Genomic DNA, 24,077 nt, shown 5'->3' with positions numbered 1-24,077 from the left:
TTTGAAAAATGAAGGTCATGTTGGTTGTCACAAAAAGTATTTGCTTATATTTCAATTTCTTATCCTGTTTGCTTAGTTATGTGCGCATGGAATGACCATGAACACAGGTACAATGAGAGTACACTTATGATATGCTATCTCTGTGCTTGCTGTACTTTTGAAATTTATTAGAGAGCAAAGCAGAATAGCAGTCAAGTCATCTGACAGACTGAAAATAGAGCAGCATATGCTGGTGAGTTTCAAATATTTTCCAGTTTTCAAAATATATATATTTATTTTAAGTCCATATGTCATGGACTCATGAGCATGACAGCACACTCAAAATAAAACCGAAAAATTAAACTAGCAACTAAATCCTTTCCACTGATTCAAGAAGAGAATTACAGAAAAAAATACCACCTGACCAGTAAAGCAAACATAAAACACATATCAGTAGTGAGTTAATCTAAAACAAAGGATATATTAAAATACTAGATTAACATTAATAATAATAATAATAATAATAATAATAATAATAATTAATGGTATAGACACTTCTATAAATATTTTAGGAGAAAATTTTACCAGATTTAGTTTTGTGTAATTGTTAATAGTTAGGTAAAAGAAAATACCATTTTTAGTTAGATCATTATTCATATGTTTGTCATAAGTTTGGATTAAAATGTAATATTTACACTTAATAGTACTATTTATAGTTAATTTCACCTTTATTTCAGTGTACACCATGAAATAATTTTAATTAATAAGAATGAGCTGGCATTAAATAAATGCAAATTTGCATCACCTAAATATTCTATGTGCGTTCGGAAAATTGCTTACATAAATGTCTGTGGTTTGTGGGAGTGCAGGCTTTACTGACATAATGATGAACATTCATACTCCTTCTCTGAACAGTGATATAACAATGATATTTACTGTTAGAAACCAGAACAGGGGAATAAATAATTTGTGACATTATCAGATTCCCACTATCCTATTTGAGAAGCACTAGAAAACCAGGGTTAAATATGACATTTTCAATGCAAATAACACATCTGAATATGTGACCTCTGTGCAGCCTTGCCTTGGTTTATAATTAAAAAAAAAAACTTCCATCTTGTTAAACCATTATTAGTTTATTCTGTTCGTCTGTTTGTTTCTTAATTTGTTCTTGTTTATAACTAAAGCTGCGGTCACACTAGACTTTTCTCCCCATAGATTTTCATTCATATGAACGCGAATGCATCAGATTGGAAACGCAAGCTCGTGCAACAAATTTAGCAGCACACTGCATTAGAAAGTTCAAGCTTAAATCGCATCGCATGATTGTGTGAGCCCAATCGAAGATCCAAACATAACCTCTCTAGACAGAATTTTAAACATGGAGCAATTGCCCGCTTTTTTCTTATGTTCATTTTGTTTAATCCCGCACCTTTTTACAGCGCCATACAACAGAATTGCGCAAACACAAACTGTAGTTTGACCGCAACATGTCTGCTGTCCTGTACAAGTTCATCGTCATTCCTTCAGGTGATATAGTTGCTTTGTCTTGTTCTCCCTTGCCTGCCCAGCCTGGTCAAGTTTTGTTTGTTATTGTTTTTCCCCTTTGGTTAATTTTTGTTGCTTTTTATTATTATTTTTTATTATAAATAAACACCCATCTTTTTTTTTACTTCATTTGAGTACTTGTCCCTCTTACACTTAAACCTTGACAGATGTAGGAACAGATAGACGTCCTATCAGCCTGCGTGCATAGTAAAAATAAATAAATAAATAAAAACATTATGAAAAAAACACTGGCAGGAAAAGAATAGTCATTAGTGGCAGCCCTAGAACGGAGGAATGAAACCAAAATGAAGCAGGGGAATGAATGAACAAGTAGATTGATTGGCATCTATTCTTTACACATAAAGGTGCTTGTGAGCTTAAAGTTAACATAAATGGTAACAGGGTGAGTCCTTTCTTGGCCATACCATACAAAGGTTTGGAGAAAGACTATTATTCATTTTTAATTATGCTTTCATTCAGCTATCGCAACTTCAGCTGATCAAGAGAGACATTAAACATACTTCTAACATTAAAAGATATGATTAATTTCAAATACTGTTCTTTAGAAATTTCTATTAAAGTCCTGACATATTACAATATTAGTTTCCAAAAATGTAAAATAAGGTTGATTGTGCACAAAAACACCATATTAGAATGATTTCAGTAGGATCAAGTAACATTAAAGTCTGAATTGTTTTGGAAAATTTAACCTCATCACCATTAATCATTATTGGCCAATGGATTTTTTTTTTTTACTTGAAAGGGAAAAATTTCAGCCATTTAATGCAGAATACTGTTCCCTATTTTTACCTTATTATGTAATATGTCTATTTGGATTATCAGAAAACTATCACCGTACCCTATGTTCTAGTTCAGTGGTTCTCAAACTGTGGTACGTGTACCACTAGTGGTACGCGGGCTTCCTTCTAGTGGTACACGGAGGAAAGAAATATGTTATGTACATCCTACATATATTTCAAAATTTATTAAAAATGATGTATATATTATGCCATATATGACATATAGTCTATATTTCTGAGGTAATCTGCCACGTTTTTTTAAATGTGCAGAGTTGTAGCTGCTTTACTGGGCCTACTACGTTACTATATTTCAATACTGCTCATTTTGGTGGTACTTGGAGAGACAATTTTTTCTGAGGTGGTACTTGATGAAAAAAGTTTGAGAACCACTGTTCTAGTTCATTAGAATATCATAATATGTGGTATCTTGTGTCAACTGCAAGCTTGCTGACACACTGTTTAAGGTGAGAGGATTTGTGGAGTCTAAGAGCTGCAATCACAGAGCCCATTGCTGTGTTTGAGACCATCAGGCAAGAAGGAGAACCAGGCTTTTTTCTCATTCTTTCCCTTGATATTCTGTTAACAGAAAGCAGATGGTTTAAACACACACTTTTATGGGGAGAGGGCCTTTTTATAGCATTTGAGTTGCAGCATTACATAACACATAATCCCTCATATATAGTAATATTATTTCAGTAATACAATTGCAAGTCTAAGCATGAAATATTAACACAGTTAACACAAACAGGATGTGGGTTATACTAATTCAAAGATTATTTAAATATTAAATTACCTAACTAAAAAATCTGATGAGAAGAATCCAATGTAATGAACATTAAAAAGAGCCATATTTAAGATATCTTTTAATTATATCAACTAAATTATATTTTATGGGGTCATGTTAAAACATGCATGCAAATGAACTTTAAGAACATGTCAAATCTAATTCGTCTGAATTACGCTAGTTCATAAATACTAGAAAAGTGTTGATTCATGCAGAAACAAGCTAATTTTTGTTCTTGCTTGAAACTTTGTTTTAAAGTTTTGTTTATATTAGTTTAATTATGCTCCACCTAATTCTCAGGCTTTTTAATATAATGCTGCAAAGGTTCGTTGTACTTCAAAGTGCACATACAACAGTATATGCAGGAGTTGGACAAAAAAACTAAAACACTGGTCAATTTAGTGTTGGAAGTTTCAGGGCTAAACTTTTAGATGTTCATATGGCATAATAGAAGTGAAATATGGCTGAAGCCGGCCTACATATAATTCTATAAAAAAGGACTGTAGTTAATGATTGAACAGGATTCCATGCAGTACATTAGTATCCCATTCTAAAAATATATATCTACAGTATTCCAAAAATTGAGCTAACAAAGATTTATAATATTGAGCCAGTGTGTGTGTGATGGAAAGAATAATAATAAACAAAAACACGACTTTACAGCAACTACAAATGCATCAGATTTCAGTGGGAAGGCCTTTTATGGACACATAAATAGAGGAGCTCTCAGTACTTATTTTCAGATCTAACATTTACCAGATGTTTGCACATCTTGTTCTTTTACAGTATCTTACATTTCACATGCAAGAATGTACAAATCCAGAACAGGCTGTACAGCCTTGAAATCAGAGCACTAGTGGTGAGAAACTGCTGATATCACATCAATGAGCACATTAAAAACCTCACAATCAAACAAAGCCTTGCATGACGTTATTTGACATCCTAGTATTAGGAGTGTTAGGGACATGTGGAGCTGCGCATCAGCAAAGTTGTTCTACAATGTTCAGCGTTTCAGCTTTCAACAGTTATATGTACATTACACTGAACTGCAACGATAAAAACCAAACTGAAGCAGTTTCAACTTACTAGAACTTCATCTATGTTAAGTTGCTTTGCCACAATTAACATTGTAAAAAGCACTATAGAAATATAAAGATAAAACATTTTTTGTGTGTTATGAAGACAAGTACACAGTCTTGATGCTTTCAGAGAAATCTGATATTTGTGCATTTATTTTTACCAAACAGTTAAGAGTCTGTTCATTAGCACCACGAGATTAAGCAATACATACAAACTACTAACTGTTTTTTTATTCTGATTTATAGTTAAACTAAAGAAATAATTGTTGAAAAAAGCAAAAAGCTTTAGTAAATGGAAAAAAAAACTTCTACGTTGATTAAAAACTTATCTATCAGCCAACTAATATTTTAAATGTAAATGAAGGCAAGCACAAGGAATTGTACAGGTGCATTTAAGACATTTCTCAGGCCTGCATTGCTTAAACTCTACAACATCAACTTCATTCACACCTCTGGTCACGTGGTTTGGAAGAAAAGGTGAGGTATCCCGTGTGTCCTGCCATTTCTCTGGGTGGTGTGGCAGTCCTGCAGATCACAGAGGTGTTGACATCCTCTTGACTGATGTCTGAAGTCGTCTGAGTGCTGTCGGCATAATACTCCTCTGGTCCGAAGTCTGGCAAGGGCAGAGTGACAGTGCGAACATCATGAACCCGTAGCAGAACCTCCAGAGTGCAGATCTCCTCAAAACCATGGTCCAATAAAGCTTCGCAAGTTCTCTGGACCTGCTCTATACATGGTGAGAATGAGCAGAGACGACCTCCTGGAGATTAAGTTAAGAGTACAAGACAGTAAGCAAATGAACACATTCAAAGATTGTTTTTACATTAACATTATAAAATGTCTTTGTTTCATCTCTCTTTTTTTGGACTGCAATTCCACCGACTAGACCAGTGTTGCATATTTTTGGACAAATTAATTACTGCAAATACTAGTATGTGTGTATTGTATAATGAAATATAAATCACATGCACTAATTGTGTTAGCATAAAAAAATAAAACTTTCTGCACTCATTTTAGGGGTAAATGTAGGGCTGCACAATTTATCAAGATTATAAAAATATCACAAATGTACATCTCAATGATTTGGAATAAATAAGAGATTTAATCCAAAAGTATATTTGTGTCTTTAGCACAACCTTTCAAAGACTTTTCAGCAAATCAGGAAATGTAGTTACGACAACACATATCTCTGAAACTAAGCAGAGGGAACTTACCAGTCTGTGGTAAAAAAACTAAAAAAAAACTAACAATTTCAATATGAATGCTAAAATACTGTGTGTATGGCATGTTAGTAAACCCATGTGCTTCAATATAAAAATGTTCTTTATAGATTCAAAGTGGACAGAATTCAATGTTTTCATGTACAATATGATTTGCAGTACAATATAATTTCTATTTAGGCACACATAATTTTCAGTGCATACATACAAATCACGATCCTACATCCATTCCAATATACCCTATATCAGGGGTGGCCAACCCTGTTCCTGGAGAGCCACCTTTCTGCAGATTTCAGTTGCTACCCATATCAAACACACCTGAACCAATTAATTAGGACCTGAACACCACGTGGTAATTACAGGCAGGTCTGTTTGATATGGGCTGCAACTGAAATCTGCAGGAAGGTGGCTCTCCAGGAACAGGGTTGGCCACCCCTGCCCTATATCTATAATGGACTATATGCATAAACAGAAAACAGGAATAATGGGAGTATTTGTTTTATTTGCCAAAATAAAAAACACCACCAAGTAAAGCATTTTCAAAATATTTATAAGCTCCTGAGTTTAACTTAAAAAATATTTGGTATAAAATGTATTTATAATCCCATTACAAATACATGCTTGAGCCAAAATTAATGCAGTTAACATTAACATGAGGAAAAACAAACAAACAAACAAATGGCTAAAAAAGTCTATAAGGTTGCATGAAAACTAAACTTTTAAGTGTTTTGTTTTCTTTCCTATTCTCAATGTTTTCAGGTTGAGAAAAATGGTAGTGATTTTTACTTCAATTTTATGCAACATGAATTAAATATCTGTTTGCTTTCAGAAATTCTAATGATTCTTTATTTTTCCTGAAACAATGAAATATATGTTGATTTTATCACTTTCTAAAATTTCGTAACATATCCTCATTAGTTAGCGTGTTATTGCAATTTTGTGCAAAGTGTGCCACTATTTGTAGTTTTCACATGATGCCACAGCTTAAGAAATGCTCATTGGAATGGCAAAACCAAATTTTGAATGAAACCATTCATGACTGCCAATCATTTTTTAAACAGATTTATATTAATGTAGCATTATGTAATGATGTGGTAAAAGATGTCACAACATGCATTAACATGCATGCTTCTAACAGATAAACCTGAAGATGACAATGTCATACAAGCTTGTGTTTCCATTTAAGAGAGTATTTCACAGATCTGTACAACAGTTTTATGGAAATTTTGCCCTGTGCCAGTCACAGCAGTGAAAAAAGGTTATCAAACAGATGACTGTGTTCAAAAAAAGTCTTCACCTCAAAAAGTGTCTGTGGTGTTTTGTTTATACCATAGCACTTGTACATTTCAGGAATTAATGTATTTTGTGTTGGCCACTCTTTGTATAACCCTGATTATGCTAGAGAATTATTCAAATACTAGCTCTAAAATGATGTTGGTGAATTAGTAACTGTCTACAGAACAAACCATCGTTATACAATAACTTGTCTTATTCCCATAACCTGCCAAGTTAACCTAATTAACCTAGTTAAGCCTTTAAATGGCACTTTAAGCTGCATAGAAATGTCTTGAAAAGCATCTAGTAAATTATTATTCACTGTCATCATGGCAAAGATAAAAGAAATCATAAATCAGTTATTAGTAATGAGTTTAGAAATGTATTGAACAAGTCTTCTTTCCGTCAAACAGAAATTGGGGGAAAAAAATAAAAAGGAGGCGAATAATTCAGGGGGGCAATTAATTCAGACTTCAACTGTATGTATATATATATATATATATATATATATATATATATATATATATATATCGCGCATCTATAAATTCATCTTTATATTCCATCTATAAAGTTAAAAGTGAAAGTTTGATTTATGATTATTATTATGTCGAATTACTTTGGTCTCATATCAAGAATGAGGCACATATGTAAACTTTTCTAATTCCTACAGCGTTCACCTTATTTGAATGTAAATGCCCTCAAATTAAAGTTGACAATCTGCAGTTAAAGCATTTCATTTCAAATCCATTGTGTTGGTGTATAGAGCCAAAAATGTTAGAATTGTGTTGATATCCTAATATTAATGGATCTGACTGTATATGTATTTTAAAAAATACATATACAGTCAGGTCTATAAATATTGGGAATTGACAATTCTAACATTTTTGGCCCTATACATCAATACAATATATAGTATCCTCATGTCAGTTAAGGACACATCTACAGTATGCTGCTTTAAAAAAAAAATCTGAAAAAGCATCGCCCATGACTGGAAGTGAAGCAGAATTTGGATTCAGACATGGAAAGGAAAAGTCATGACATGTGGCCAAGTATGATGACTTGGAAATTCTGCTCTGGATTTAACCCACCCAAGTGCACACACACACACTGGAAACAATTAGCAGCTCACCAAGCTGTAAAGGTTGAGAGAGCACTCACATGTTCTTGCTTGCATTTTCATCCCTTCCTGCTAAGGTCTATTATTAAGTGGATAAATGGAGAAAGGGTGGTTAAGAGGTTTTAACAGTGATTATCTTCTACTTCTCTTTCATCTTTCTCTACTAACACAAATAGATGGAATTTGGACTGAAGGTGGCATTACTAACATGCACAAGAATAGCCACATCAGATCTGAGTAAGAAGAGAGACAGGGAAATGTGAGGACAGCAGTATATTAAGGAGAAGGCTTTGTGGGTACAGTTTACTCTTTAGGTTTTTAGGTTCAACCTGATTACATTAACTTAGTCCATCATCTAACCCAACCAATCCAATCCTTCACTCTTTACATTCAATACAGAACTACAGAGAACAGGAACCATGTTAGGAGGGTAGTGGTGTTGCTCAATTTGTCTTTGCTCCAATCAAAGTAGAAATAAACATTTATTCAGTAATTCAATATAGTAATAATGAACATACAAAATATTGATGCCATAAGCAGTTTAAAATAAAGTAAATAATAATTTCTTATTTAAACTTTTAGCACACTTTTAACTAAATTGTATATGCAGTGGTCATATATATTAACATTTAAATTCAGTCATTTAGCAGATGCTTTTGTCCAAAGTGATTTACAAATGAAGAGGCATTCAGTGATTCAACATGGAGGCAATACAAACTAGAAGAGCTACTATACTATACAATAATTTTTTTATTTGTGTCTTTTAAGTGCTCAAGTGTTTGAGGAAGAGATGGGTTTTCAGTTGTCTTTTGAATAATTTTAGTGAATCAGTAGTTCATGTCGGAAAGGAAAGATCATTTAACCAGTAAAAAAACTGAATGAATATGTTTTAGAAATTGACTTGGAGCTTCTCTTCATGATATTGTTAGGCCATTTTACGAACTGACTAGATTTTACTGACTCACTTACTGAATGAAGGCTCCTGGATGGGATTCAAATTTTCAGGAGAGTAAGAGCAGTGTTAATTTTGACAGAAAATTTAGATTTAGTTTTAGTCTTTTGACAAATTTCTTTTTAGTTTTAGTCTTATATTTTAGTCTTCTGAATCATTTTAGTTTTATTCTAGTTTTAGTCAACAAATTTTTAGTCGACTAAATCAACTCTAGATTTAATTGACTAAAATATATTTGGTTTAAGTGTAATTTAATTAAATATTATACATTTGTTTATACAAAACTTTTTAAATTAATTTTAAATAATTATTCATTCATTTTATTTTTGACTTAGTTCCTTTATTAATCAGGGGTCACCACAGCGGAATGAACCGCCAACTTATCCAGCATGTTTTATGCAGCGAATGCCCTTCCAGTCGCAACCCAACACTGGCAAACACCTATTCACTCTTGCATTCACACTCATACACTATGGCAAATTTAGCTTATTCAATTTAACCATACTACATGTCTTTGGACTGTGGGGGAAACTGGAGCACCCGGAGGAAACCCACATGAACACAGTGAAAACATGCTAACTCCACACAGAAATACCAACTGACCCAGCCGGGGCTCGAACCAGTGACTTTCTTGCTGCAAGGCGATCGTGCTTTTCACTACCCCAACGTGACACCCTTAAAAGTTAAATAAAACAGTCTAATTAAACTATGGTTTTCCATTGAAGACCAAAAGTTAGATATGCACTGTTTATTTATATCATAAGTAATATGTAAAATTATGTGTAAGCAATCAATCTACATGTAAGAACAGAAGCCATCAGAAAATGTAGGATTGAAAAATGAATGATTATTTAGCAAAACTTTTGTTTTAAAGTGGTAAAAAACTAGTCTTTTTGACCAATCTGTTGAACAGTTTCAAGCCATCAAATCTTTGAAAGGACTTCAAATATTTTATGTCCACTTTGCAATGTCAGTCTATAGCAAGCTTTACTGATGTATTTGGTGTTACAGTACATGGTGCTTAGATATAGCACTGATTAAATAGGAGTAATGACATATAGCTGGCAAATTATTATGTGTTAACTTGTAAAACCTGCACTTAGTTCCACAGCTGTGTTATATAGAGGAATTCTAAAGCACAGATGTTCATAAAAATTAAAAGTTTGTTTCACTTTAAAGAAGTTTTGTTATCTTGCATGCTGTATGTGACTCCCTGATAAGCAGAAATTATAGCACTACAGTATTATTACATCCTTACAGATGTAAGAAATAATCACATTGCTGAATGACGTCCTGAAAAAAGCAGTTTTTGTTTTGTGGTAACTTACAGGAAAATTTGAAGTTGGCTGTTGTCTTGATGATCGCGGCAGACGCAGACAGTGCATAAATCTAATGTGAGTTAGCTAAACTGAAGTTGCATCTAAAATTTAAAACGTGAGGAAACAACTCGCAGAATGAATGCCATGATCATATAAATGTAAAAATTACAGATTAAATAACTTTTCATGTACAATCTAAGGGAGTCATTTTTCTAAAGGTCAGCGAGAGGCAATACCATTTCAGTTAAGCAAAAGCACACACAATTATTTAAAAAAAAAGGTCTGAGTTTATCTTTGCGTGAATATCGGGATGATTCCCTGGCATGCTGATGTTGCTTTAGATCTCCTTATTTTTATCAGCTATTTCTGAACCCACACAGTTTACTGTCTTTTTTGTCTTGACATCAAACCTGAATCTTTTCAGGTTTTCTGAATCCAATTTTAAAACTTGTTTTAAAATTACATGAATACAGGAATTACTTTCTTGTTTTATAAAACATTGCTGGAAAGAAAATCCGCTATCATATCTTTTAGCAAGGAAAAGAAACCTTCAAGTAGATATTACTGTTGAGGAATGGAACATACATGTCTTTTAACTTAAACTCAGACCATTATTACCATATGTAGAATATTACAATACTAATTAATGATGAAGACTTACATTACACCTGTGAAATACATTTGATTAACCATAATATGCCAGGCACAAGGCTGGGGAAACTTACAAAAAAAATAATTCTGCTGCCCTGAAAGTTTCAATGAGCACAGTGGCCTCCATAATCCGTAAGTGGAAGATGTATGGAAACCACCAGGACTCTTCCTAGAGCTGGCAGACAAACTAAGCTGAGTGATCAGGGGAGAAGGGTCTTAAGTCAGGGAGGTGATCAATTACCTGATGCTCATGCTGTCTGAGCTCCAGCCTTCTTCTGTGGAGAGTGGAGAACCTTACAGATGGACAACCATCTGTGCAGCCACTACCTGTCTGGAATTCGCCAAAAGGCATCTGAAGGACTCTCAGACCATAAGAAACAATATTCTCTGGTCTGATGAGACTAAAATTTAACTCTTTGGAGTGAATGCCAGGCGTTACTTTGGAGAAAACCAGACACCGCTGATCACCAGGCTAATACCATCCCTACAGTGAAACATGGTGATGGCAGCATTATGCTATGGAGATGTTTTTCAGCAGCAGGAACTAAAAGACTGGTCAGGATGGAGGGTAAGTTGAATGCAGCCAAGTACAGAGACAGCCTGAATAAAAACCTGCTTCAGAGTGCTCTTGACCCCAGACTGGGGTGACAATTCATCTTCCAGCAGGACAATGACCCAAAGTACACTGCCAAAATATCAATGGAGTTGCTTCACAACAACTCTGTGAATGTCCTTGAGTGGCCCAGCCAGAGTCCAGAGAATTTTGAGGAAATAAATTAATTTAATCCATTTTAGAATAAGGCTGTAACATATAAAAAATGTGGAAAAATAGGCACTATGAATTAGGGATGTAACGGTATCAGAATTTCACGGTATGGTAATACCTCGGTATGAATGGCACGGTACGGTATTTATTGAGTCATTTACAGGAAAAACAAAACTAATGAAAATACCCCAAAAAAGTGCCAAAAGTGTCAATGACATACAAGTTAGCCATCTATCTGTAAGCTTTGAAACAGGAACTTCAATTTTAATAACAAAAAATTATTAAACCATGTAAAAAAAATAAAGTTTCAATTTAGTATTGTTGAAAACTCATCACATTCAACATTTAATCAAGCACTCACTCACTTAGATAGAGATGGGTTTTAAGGAAAATTATCATATAACTATAATCTGGTAAAAGCTGGTATCTCTGGGCATTTACAATGTTTTTATCTGCAACAGAAAAGTTTCCGCTACCTCCCGTTCGCTTCATTCGCCTGAGCAAATTTTCTCAGAAGACCTATAGTTTTACTGAGTCATGCGACTACGGTAATATTGAAAAAAATTGCCATTGCGGTATGACGGTATTTACAATACAGTTACATCCCTACTATGAATACATTAATAAACACATCCATATACACATACACACATACATACATGCATGCATGCATGCATAGTGAGAACTGTGAGGGAAAAGCCCAACCAAACCGAGCTCTGGCACACCTCTTCCAACCAGGCCAGGCCGCCCAACTGAACAGAGCACTCACACTTATCAAACAAACCAGGAAACTCACCCCGGCCACGGTTCGGACAGCCCAGTGTGAGTACACCCTAAAATTACATGGAAACAACACTTCACTGCTGTGGTATCAGTGTAAAGATTAACTTTTGACTCCTCACATCTTTGTCCTTTTGCAGTTACAAAAAAATCATTTACTCTCACAGCTTGGATTGTTTTTAAAAGTAACTGATTTGAAATGACACTTTTTAAAATGAATAACTGTTTACACAGTTCACTTTCAGATTTCAAACTCAACAGGATGTTTTCATTGACTTACAGCTGTGCTACACATTGTATGAAAGGTAATTTTCACAAATCCATAATAAGCGTACTTTAAAATATGCAGGAGCAATTTGATTTAAAGAGTGGGTAAGCAAATGAAAAACGTTTTTATTTGAGTTCATCATGCCATTCTACTGACAAATTAGGCCTTCTCATTTAAACTGTCATTAACAGAGACATATGCTTTCTTTTAAAAAGTCTCAACAGGTTTCCTGGCAACATTCTGCTCTGAAAACTCCATGACAAGTATTGCACAAATCAGTCAGTTTGTGGAAAGAAACAGAACAAGGCCAACATAAGTATCTTGTCTTCACAAAGCATTGACCATACTCAAGTCTCACCGCCAGCCCTTTTATGGACATTAATGGACAACCTGCTAGCAAAAACATCTTGCATGTGTATATATCAGAGTCCCTGAAGGGGTTGGGTATAATGTTGAGTGCTGCAGAAATTCCACAAGCATGAGACAGACAGACTCGAGAAAAGTTTTCCAATAGGAGATCCTTTCTTGATTTTACACTCCACCAAAGAATACTTTACATGCATGTAGACAAAATAAATGGATTTGGGTGGACATGAAATTATCACCTGTGCGTGACATCATTCAAATTATGTTTTATGCCAAATACCTGTAAAAAAAATGCACAACCTCACCTATTTATCTAAAATTAATGAACTAAAATAAAACATTATAATTAAGCTTTGTTTTAGAAAGATTTAGATTAATTACATCACATTTCCTGCTGAAAATAAACATCCTATTTAACTACACCTCAGTTTTAAGCTTTACTGGCTAAAAAGCCAAAGGCAATACATTTTCATAACAGTTTCTCTTTCAATGTATTGATGCAAGGAAATCAATAATAAACAAGGGATGCTGATCCTTCATGGGACACGGACTTGTCAGCACTCGTCCAACAAGGCAAACAATAGGGTATATGCAGAAGTATGCGAAAGGATTTTTGATTTTTCAGTAACTCGAGTCAAGTGCTTCCGGTGAACTAAATGCTATTAAAAAAATGCAGTGTTTAAGGTCCATTTTCTTTAAAAACCAGTGATCCTTATTGCCTGATTGATATACGATATAAGGTGGATCTTAGAAAGTACAAGAAGCAATGCATTAAATTACATTTTTCCGTGCCATGTCTTTCAAAAATGAACATTTATTTTTCCTTCATTCATTTTCTTTTCGGCTTAGTCCCCTTGGGGTCGCTACAGCAGAATGAACCGCCAACATTTATTTTACCCAGGTATATTTAATGGAGCTTCTGCTCTGTCCAGTTAATCTTTATGGGCATGTGTGTATGCTTTTTATCTCATTTAAAAAGGACAACTAATTGAATGCTAAAGTCTATTTAACTTATAATATTTTAATTATATTACAATGTCGATACTGTAAAAGTAACCGTATAAAATCGAGAATAGTTACATTAACCTTCACCGGTAATTTATAAGTATGGGAAAAAACACTAGCTGTGCATATACCCTATTCCTGTGACACGTCAAGTTGACGCCAAAAAAAACTACTGCTATCCAACTGTGTTGTCGTCTCATATTGGCTGGCATCTGGAACAAAAAGCTGTGTGTGAACTAGGGCTGTGCGATATGGACAAAGAAACCTACAACAATTTTCTTAAACATTATTGTGATTTCGATTTTAATCATGATTTTGACACACAGACGTTTTAGTGTAAATCTGAAACATATTTCCAAAGAAAACAAATTAGATCTTTATCAAAGGCCCGTAACATGTCATTAAAATAAAAATCACCTAGTACAGGCGTAACAAATCATCTCTAGAACAGACCTATGGCAAAACAAATAAATAGGCCGTGTGTGTGTGTGTGGTTAAACTCAAGGCACTGATGTTCTGCTTGACCACAAACTGAAGTTGCGTGTACTTTTCTACATGTCCACAGATTTTTTTGTTATGCTCCTAAATGCTATAAACACAAGCAAATCAAAAAAAAAAAAAAAGGTGCTTTATAATAAGAACTTTTATAAGCATCTCACAAACACTCAGAATAAAAAGGTCTAATGTGTTTATACCTTTATAAAAGCTCTTTGTGTGTTTAAGCTGATAAACATTCCATAACACTGTCTCGAACGGTGAATTAAATGGAGAACAGACACAGAAAAGCTGGATCAAATAAACAAAGGAAACATATATGATTTTCTTTATTATCTGTAGTACGAGTGCTTACGTTTTTTTTGCTGGTAAGTGTATAAATGATAGAAAAAAATAAATAAATATAGTTCAATGGAAATCAGGCTTCCTTGACCTAAACACCCATAATGTGTTGCGTTACAACACGGTCCGAAGCTCTATTTCATGTACAAAGTTATGTTTAGGTTTAAGTTATTAAACCCTAATTAAACAATATGCAGCCCATAATTAAATAATATGCAGCCTATTCCTTGATTTCCTGACCCGCGGATTAACAGCAGCACTTCGGATATAACCGAGATACACAAATAACAGGGTTTTATGTGTCCCCCTATATGCAATGTCAGGATAGTGAATCCATAAGGTAATGTGAACTGCACACACTTTATCACACACACACTTATCCTTTAAATATCCATGTTAATTGGTGTTTGAAAAGGTCTATCGATTAAAAGGCTTACGACAATTAAATCAATCATTAAGTAATTGCTAGCAGCCCCTAGTTTAATCATATGTAAACACAATATCAAATATGTTATTAAAAAGCACACGCAATAAATCAATTAATCTATATATGTTTGCATTGTGCAATAAAATGACGTTATTAACCGGTATATTTTTTTCTAGAAAATCATTTTTGGAATGCATTGTTTAATAAGGAACGCAATAACAGAAACCTAAATATATAAATCAATTCTGCTAGGAGTAAGCCAAATATTTTTTTTTCTTCCAGATTTAAGCCCTGGTCATAAGTGTCAATTTTTTTACAATTGAGATTTATACAGGGGAATTGAATTATCTTTCAGTTGATGTATGGTTTGTTAGCATAGAAGTTAGGTATGGTTAGAGTTTGAATTATCTTGGTTTAATTGTTTTTAGACATGTGAAAGTCAATGTTGGAGCGAGGTTATTTGTCCTGGTTTGAGCTGCATTTCTACCAGTGTTGTTAGCAAATTACCTGAATTGATGGAGTGAAGAATGTTGAAATGTACAGATTTTAATACATTATGCCATTCCTTCTGCAATGGACTAATTTTAGTGATCCACTAATTGCAGTGAAATCATATTTTGGGAAAAAAAAACCTTAATGAAAAACAGTGATAAAAAGGCCTCCACAGGGTCCAGACCTGAATATTATAGAGGCTGTAAGAGATCACCTGGACAGAAAAAGAAAGATTTGACGCTCTAAACTGAAAGAGCTCTGGAAAGTGCTAAAAGATGCCTGATATTACACAGAGAAGTTACATTAAACACAGACTTTTACTTGAAGAGAATATGTTGAGCTGTTGTTGTGTTTATTTTATTTTATTTTTTTTACATATTTCCTATATATTCTGTATGTTTTTAATAAAGAGAGTGATTGATTTTTATTGCGCAAAATGCCAACAAAGCTGGTATATGGTACAGTGCTTAGGACTTTTACACAGTACAGTACTGGCCCTGGCCCAGTTGGAAAAGGTGTGTTAGAAAGGGGTTTGCTTAGGCTGGGGTGCAGTATGCTTGTAGTGTGAGTGCAAAGCAGACCCTAGCATGAAACTGAGAGGACGCAATGTCACATTTAAGGTACTGTTTGATATGGATTTATCACTCAATCTCACTTTTCAATGAACACAAAACACCCCTCGCTGCACTTCAGCTGCCACATTCAGCAAACCTTCTAATACATGCAGCATGATGACATTTATGAAAATTTATGAGCAACAAAAATGGAAGTTCTGTTCAGCATAAGACTCAAACAATGTTGAAATTGCTGTGTATGTATTTATGAGTTGAATTAAAACCACAAATGTGTGCATTTGTATAATGCATGGTGAAAGTACGAAATGCTTATAAAATACACTTATTTTGTTCTGTATAATGGTGAAATGCAGCATTTTAGGAAAGTAAGAGATATTTTTACTCGATCTGTGCAAAACTGTCAAGCCCTCCTTTTCTCCATTTTCCAGTAACTTGAGTAATTTTTTCAAAACTGCAATAAGATCTAACTAGCACTGAAACAACTAGTAACATAAAAATATCACCTCATGAAAAAAGCACCATTATTGTACCTATGCTGTTTGTGATCATAAAGTTCACTGTGGCATTAAGTAGTATTTAAATCTTGTTTTAAGAAGACTTATTTAAGTTGCTTCATCCGTGAACATAAAGACTTGATGTATCACATGACATAGTATTGTTATGGTAATGTGACTTTAGTTATGTGCTCTTACCCTTGTATTTTAAGGCCTTCTTGGCATGTGAGATTGCCTCCCACGGAGAGGGAATGTCTAAAAAGACAGCGTCAGCTACACCCGTGATGCCAAAGCCATCCTTGCACACATCCTGGTTTCTGACAGTAACCAGATGAGACACTTTGTGCTCCTTGAATTCCTGCATAGCCTTCTCGGCTCGCTGACTGTGGAACTCCACAGTGTGCAGGTGGCCGGTAGGAGCGATGGTCCGCAAAATGGAGTGAGACAAAGAGCCGCTGCCTGTACCTGGAATACAGATTCAAAATATGCTGTTATAACAAGCCCACTACTGGAAAAATATTGTCTAAGTTTACACAAACACTCAAATGTCAAATAATACAAATATTACGTTAGCTATCATTGAGGTACTATGAATTAAGGTTTATGCATTCCTGAATTGACATAAACAAACAGGCAGTTGCCAAGCAACTTGTTAACTAGTAAATGTTTTTTCCCCCCACAACCTTAAATGACTCTGTAATAACAAGCATATTTTGCACATGAGTAAATAATGGCACATCTAATAGCAAAACAACCAATTTCTTTAAATAAATGTATACATGCATAAAATGCAAGTATTTTTACACTCGGTCTTAAACTCTTTAACCCTTTGAGTCTCCTTGATCACTTCTGACCAAAAAAATGTAGGTTTTTAAATAAAAAAATTTAAAAATCTAGGGATGCACCGATATGGATTTTTTGGCCGATACCGATAATTCTTTAGACTTGGAGGCCGATAGCCGATATGTATAGGCCGATATTTATAAATATTTCAAAATGACATATTTTTATACAGCAAACTTCATAAAAGATTGAACTAAATAGTCTATACTCAAAGCAAAAAAGCTTTAACTTCAAAATTGCAAGGTGATTATAGACCGATATTCACAATTTCACATAAATCAGCATGCAAAAAATACATTACTTTCTTTTCTTCATAGCAAATTAACATGCAACTTGACTGTTGCATAAAATTAATAAGGTTAAATAACAAAATGGGATTTAATCAACAAGCGAGTTAAATATATTTGAATAAGATGAAAATGAAAGCAATAAGGATTGAAACCAGCTCAAATAGTATTGAATAAAACGGGTTACAGTGATGTACACATGTACAAATACGTCATGCCCGAAAAAGCCTTTTTTAGAGGCGTTTTGACAGTTCAGAGCCACCGTACAAGCGAACAGCTAAATATATATAGTACGCTTAGAAAATGTGGAACAGATTCATCCTATTTGGCGTTTAAGATTCTTTTGAAAATGTAGGAGCTGCTTGTCAATCAAACAACACTTCTGCGCTCGTTCTTGCTGTCAATTGCGGGGAAAATGATCGATGAAAAGTTTATGATAAACCGCTGAGTTTCACTTAACTGTAGAGGCAGAGTTGCCATCAGAGTCAGATTTTCATAAAAAACCTGCATTGAGCTGACTTTATGGCAAACACAGCTGAATATAAAGACAGAATGAGCGGCAGGTCAAGAGTCTCTATGACTGGATTCACCTCTCCCCCGTGCTACGGTGACAGCTTGCACGCTCGTTAAAATCAATATGAATATTCCGATCAAACTGAATACATCTTACATCAACAACACATGACAAGCAACGCGTTGATAATAGCAAATAATCAGATTACAAACAACCGTTATGTTTTTACTTGTTGTAAAATGTGCGGGTCCAGTCCAGCTGCAGTTTGGGGGGTGTGTGTGTGAAGCGAAGAGGGAGAGAGAGAGAGGAGCAGTTTTTGGGCAATAAGACTATTTTAGGTGACTGATTTGTTGTACCACACGGAAAGTAATAAATATTTTGGGCCCAAGTTACATGTGTCCTTGTTCATTCACCGGCTGCAACTAAAAGAAAAGGTAATTCACCACAAAACTAATATTATTCGGCCCTGGAGTAATAAGTTAAGATCCCCTGCTATCTCTACACAACAAAGAGACGGAGCAGGAAAGGTTTACACATGTAATATTTTTCCTGAGGCGATTTAAAGCAAAATACACAATGACACTCAATCAAACACATCTACAATGATAAGGAACATGGTTACTTACTTCTGACTTTGAAGAAATAAACAGTGTGGGAGAGATTTATTACAGTGCACTGGGCAAGTCTGAACAAGTTCCGCCCAGGTCTGTACAATTACGTAATTCATCGGCTTAAAGATATCGGCCTAATTTAGACATCGGATCGATAACGATAATCTTAAAAATAGCATTTATCGGCCGATAACGATATGGCCACCAATATATCGTGCATCCCTAAAAAAAAATAAATAAAAAAAATCACTGCTTCATCTGAATAGTACAAACTTTTTTTTTGTTTTTACAATGTATTCATAAAAAATGGGGGCAAGAATCAAGCAGGTAAAGGGCATAAAGTCACACTTGTACTCCGGTCAAAAGTGACAGACCAGGAAAACAAACAAACAAAAAAAACTATATGTTAAAATAAAATGTGTGTACAGGGATTCTGCACGTTTCACCAGGTTTAATAAAGACTTTATGAGATCATTACATTATATTTTATCATTATATTTTAGACTAATACAGGGCTAAGCGCTAATGTTTTTTTTTTCTTATATACTTATATATAAGTATACTTGTAGTACCTATACATATAATAATTTTATACATTTAATAATACAATAATAAAGTTTTAATAAAACATATACATATTTTATATTTCTTAGCGAAATATTTTGTCAAAACAAGTAAGCTCTAGTTGTAAAAATACACATTTTTTTCCAACAAGAAAAAAAGTGGACAAATTTTTTCAAAGATTTAAAAGCTATAATAAACTAAATGTATGCACAACAGTCTGTCCAAGATGAAGAGTGAAATATTATTATTATTATTTTGAAATTCTTTGGTAATATTAACAAGTTATTACTGCTGTAATGCAAAATTAATGTTGCTTCATTTTATTTGCCAGGCATTCCTCGCCCACACGAACAGGCTGACACACATCTATGTCTTCAAAACAGAAATAAAACTAACAAACATACAGACATCTAAACAAAAGATTTTGACTTCTGCTCACAATTATATAATATGAGTTTGAAATACCATAACATGCTTTGGAAAGGAATGCATGAGTGAAAAAAAGCAGAGAAATCGTGAGATGTCTCAATTTATTATGAAAATTTTTGTTTGCACCACAGGCTATACACTATCTACACTCACGGTCTCTTTATTAGGTACACCTGTATAGCTGCTTGTTAACGCAAATTTCTAATCACATGGCAGCATTTAGGCATGTAGCCATGGTCATGCAGTTCAAACCGAGCATCAGAATGGGGTAGGTGATTTAAAGGTGCAGTAGGTGAACTTTCACAATGCTAACAGCTTACCATAAATCTCTGAATCACAGTCCCTCTCCTGCCGTCTAGAGCCACATCTCCTTAAATACAAGCACAGCAAAAGAACTCTCTCTCATGTGTTAAAAGCGGCTAGTGCTTGTTCGGCGGCAAGCAAGCGAAACTGTCATGCTATTTCAGAGTGAAGATTTAGGGCCTACTCACACTATGCCATCTGAACTGTGCCCAGGCCCGTTTCCCGGATCGTTTGAGAAGTGTGAGTGCGCTGAATCGGGCTCAAACACGGTTCACTTTGCCGGCCCTGGCCCGGTTGAAAGAGATGGGCCTGAACGCAGTTTACTTGGGCTTTGTGAGTGTAAAACGCGCCAAAGCCCGAAACTGAAAGCGAGACGTTACTTTTAAGGGACTGTTTCATTTGGATTTATTAATCATTCATACTGTTCAGTGAACGCAAACTGCCGTAGTTTATTAAAGACGCAAACACTCTCACTGCACGACAGCTGCGCACCTTCAGCAGACCTCCTCATTCTTGCAGCACGAGAGCATTATGATTATGAGCGCCAAAAGGGGCGGATCTGTTCGGCGAAATATCTGACTGCGTGTCACAGCAACCCTTAGGACTGTTTGGCGAAATATTTGACTGCATGCCACTGCATATCAAACGACTGACACAATATAACTAGAGAAATCTCCACTGTGCTGCTGAGTGAGAGCGCTTCTCACTGAACAGCACAGCAGTGATGACGTAAGCATGCCGAGGCCCGATTGTGGTGTGAGTGCGGGCCGTCAGGGGAGACGGGAGGGGGGACAAGCATGCTTTGGCCCGGTTCGAGGCAACTGTACCTAGTGTGAGTATGGCCTTCGAGTTTCATGGTAAACAACATAGGGAAACTAGGCGGAATATCGCTATTTACTTGTGTGTTGTTGTTAAACTAACTAAAAATCTACATTATAGATGCTGTAAAAGGTCCCTTATGAAACTGAAAATAGTCTTATTAATCTTTTATCGGAAGATTTTAGTGGCTGAACAACACTTCTGTAAAGATATAACCCGTTTGTAACAACATCTAACGTTACTTCAGTTTTGCATGAAGTTAAAATAGTTTTAAAACAGAACATTACCTGTTTATGAGATATCCTTCAGCCATTGTTTCATCCTTTCTCCAGCGTGCAAAGGTAACTCCAATACTGATTCAGGTTTTAAAAAGTTTTGATCAAGCAGGTTTTCACCGATCATGCGCGCGCCCTCTCTCGTGAATGCACGGCACCAACAGCGGTCTGCGGAGATGCATACAAACGGCTGCGCAGTTGTTCAAATCTGCATTTGCTGACAGACAGTTTCGCCTACTTATCGGAATTATGAGAGATGTCGGTCCGACTCTATTTAATTGGATGAGCATTTTTTTTGTTTTATGCCTTACCCAAAATATAAAAATACATATAAATACATTTAGATCATTTACTTGAATCATTACTATTAGACTGTGAAGAGACTTTCAACCAGCACAACAAAAAACGATTCTGAAGCAATCACCTACTGCACCTTTAAGTGACTTTGAACGTTGCATGTGTATTGGTGCCAGACGGGCTGGTCTAAATATTTCTACGGGGTATTTCATGCAGAACCATCTCTAGGGTTTACAGAGGATGACCTAAAAAAAGAAAATATCCCGTAAGCAGCAGTTCTGTGGATGCAAATGCCTTGTTGAAGCCAGAGGTCAGAGGAGAATGTCTAGACTGGTTTGAGCTCATAGAAAGGCAACAGTTACTCACATAACCACTTGTTACAACTGAGGTATGCAGAAGAACACTTCTGAATTCACAACACGTTGAACTTTGAGGTGGATGGGCTACAGCAGCAGACCAGACTGGGTGCAACTACTGTCAGCTAAGAACAGGAAACTGAGGCTAAAATTCGCACAGGCTCACCAAAATTGGAGAATAGAAGATTGTAAAAACATTGCCTGATCTGATGAGTCTCGATTTCTGCATTCGACATTCAGATGGTAGGGTCAGAATTTGGCATCAACAACATAAAGACATGGATCCATCCTGTCTTTTATCAATGGTTGAGGCTGGTTGTGGTTCTAATGGTGTGGGGGATATTTCCTTGGCATACTTAGTATCAAGTGAGCATCGTATCAATGTCACAGCCTACCTGAGTATTGTTGCTGCCCCATGACTTTAATGTACTCAAATGACCTCCACAGTCAGCAGACTTCAGTCCTTTGTTTCATATAGTAGCAACAATTCAATCATTGATCAATTACATCATCTGATTCATGTTTCGTGGCATGCTTCAGAACTTAGGCCCAATCCCAATTCTATCCCTTTAGCCCTTCCCCTAACCCCTACCTGTCGTTTTGTGCGTTCCCTTAAAGGGGTAGGGGTGTCGCAATTCTCTTTAGCTTGAAGGTGTAGGGCTAAGGGGAAGGGGTAGTTAGCCCTTCGAATGGAGATTTTTCAGGACTACAATCAAAAAATTTCCCAGAGTACACCAGCCACAATGGCAGCATAGCTCCACCCGGAGTTAAGAAGATCCACAAATTAGTATTTTTTTTTGTCATTATTATAAATTTTTACAACAACCAAGCACAAGTTTTAATATATTCATAACCACGTTTGTGTTTTATCATCATGCTTTAAAAAAAACGCTAAAATAAAAAATGCTAAATTTCAATATCTATAATCCATGGTAATAACTCCTGTATAGCAGTCCCACAACATTCTGACACTCAATGACACTCGCATACTCTGTCAGAAAAGTTTAGTGGCTAAGAATAGCCTTTTTACAGTGTCTGCTGTAATGTTAATGTTGTTTTTTGTGTTTATAGATGAATATGGCCACAGTGTATATGCACAGCATAGTTACAATCTTATTGCCACATTAGATCGTTATGATAATATAATATATGAATTCAGTAATTTCTTGAAGATAAATACAAAAAAATAAAGAAACTGGAATAGCAGCCGCGATCGTCTGATTTCATATGAAGCATGAGATTGCGATGACATATGATGACTTGTGAAGGTGCTGTTGTGCTTTCCCATTTCTTAGGGGTAAAGGTTAAAAAACCCTTCCCCTTCACACTCGGTTTTAAGGGCCCAGGGGGTAGGGGTACGGGTACAAAAACAGAATTGGGATTGGGCCTTAAGGCTGATTTATACTTCTGCGTCAAACACCGGCGTATGCTACGGCGCTGACGCATAGCCCTTCACCGTGGCCGTCGGCGTTGCTGACGTGCACCTCTCAAAAATTGTAACTACATGTCGCAACGACGCATAGCGCAAGCTCTGTGATTGGTCGGTTTGGTAGCGCTAATAAGTATGGGCGGGACCGAGAGCCGCGCAAATGGCGCGAGCTGGACGCGAGCCCAATGGAGTGATTGTTTACAAGTGTGGAGTCCCGTGAAGGAGCTCCTGATGGAAAGTTTTGTTTTGTGTTTACTTCATAGGTAAAGTTGTTGCACATCCGCCGGTTCCTGCCTCAAAATGAGCGAGTTTGAGCCACTTGTACAACCAGGAAGTGTTCAGGAAAAGCAAAACAGAAGCGAAGAAACTCGACATAGAGGAACATTTACACCTCACTGCTAACTAGCGTTTCGGAAGTGTTAATGGAGACCAAAAGAGACAGCGCGCAGAAGTATAAATGCACAGCTGCGCAGGTTGCCTGAGCCGTGAGTTACGCCGGTCACTTGACGCAGAAGTATTAACCAGGCTTTAGTGTGCATCGATGCTCCCTTTTTTTTCATTGCATTGTGAGATTGTTCAGTTCACTTGAAGAATGCTTTGATTAATGTACACCTTA

At 35.6% G+C, this 24,077-nt stretch overlaps 3 protein-coding genes across 4 annotated transcripts in view; 1 reads left to right on the top strand and 2 right to left on the bottom strand.

Annotated features, from left to right (window-relative positions):
* Positions 1-24,077, bottom strand: part of LOC147841024 (uncharacterized) — a 485,466-nt gene that overhangs the window by 307,589 nt on the left and 153,800 nt on the right. The gene's annotated exons all lie outside the window — the stretch shown is intronic.
* LOC147834160 (uncharacterized) overlaps positions 1-24,077 on the top strand; it is a 439,063-nt gene that overhangs the window by 284,055 nt on the left and 130,931 nt on the right. The gene's annotated exons all lie outside the window — the stretch shown is intronic.
* trmt61a (tRNA methyltransferase 61A) overlaps positions 3,798-24,077 on the bottom strand; it is a 24,235-nt gene continuing 3,955 nt past the window's right edge. The window contains 2 exon segments of one of the 2 annotated variants that reach the window (NM_001002321.1): positions 3,798-4,950; positions 16,933-17,199. In NM_001002321.1, the coding sequence (NP_001002321.1) occupies positions 4,631-4,950; positions 16,933-17,199 (587 nt within the window). In that variant the 3' untranslated portion in view covers positions 3,798-4,630. 2 annotated transcript variants of the gene reach the window in all.

Source organism: Danio rerio, chromosome 13 (assembly GCF_052040795.2).
Source record: "Danio rerio strain M-AB ecotype USA chromosome 13, GRCz13ab, whole genome shotgun sequence".
Lineage (NCBI taxonomy): Eukaryota > Metazoa > Chordata > Actinopteri > Cypriniformes > Danionidae > Danio > Danio rerio.
This window is presented reverse-complemented; position numbering and strand designations above follow the sequence as displayed.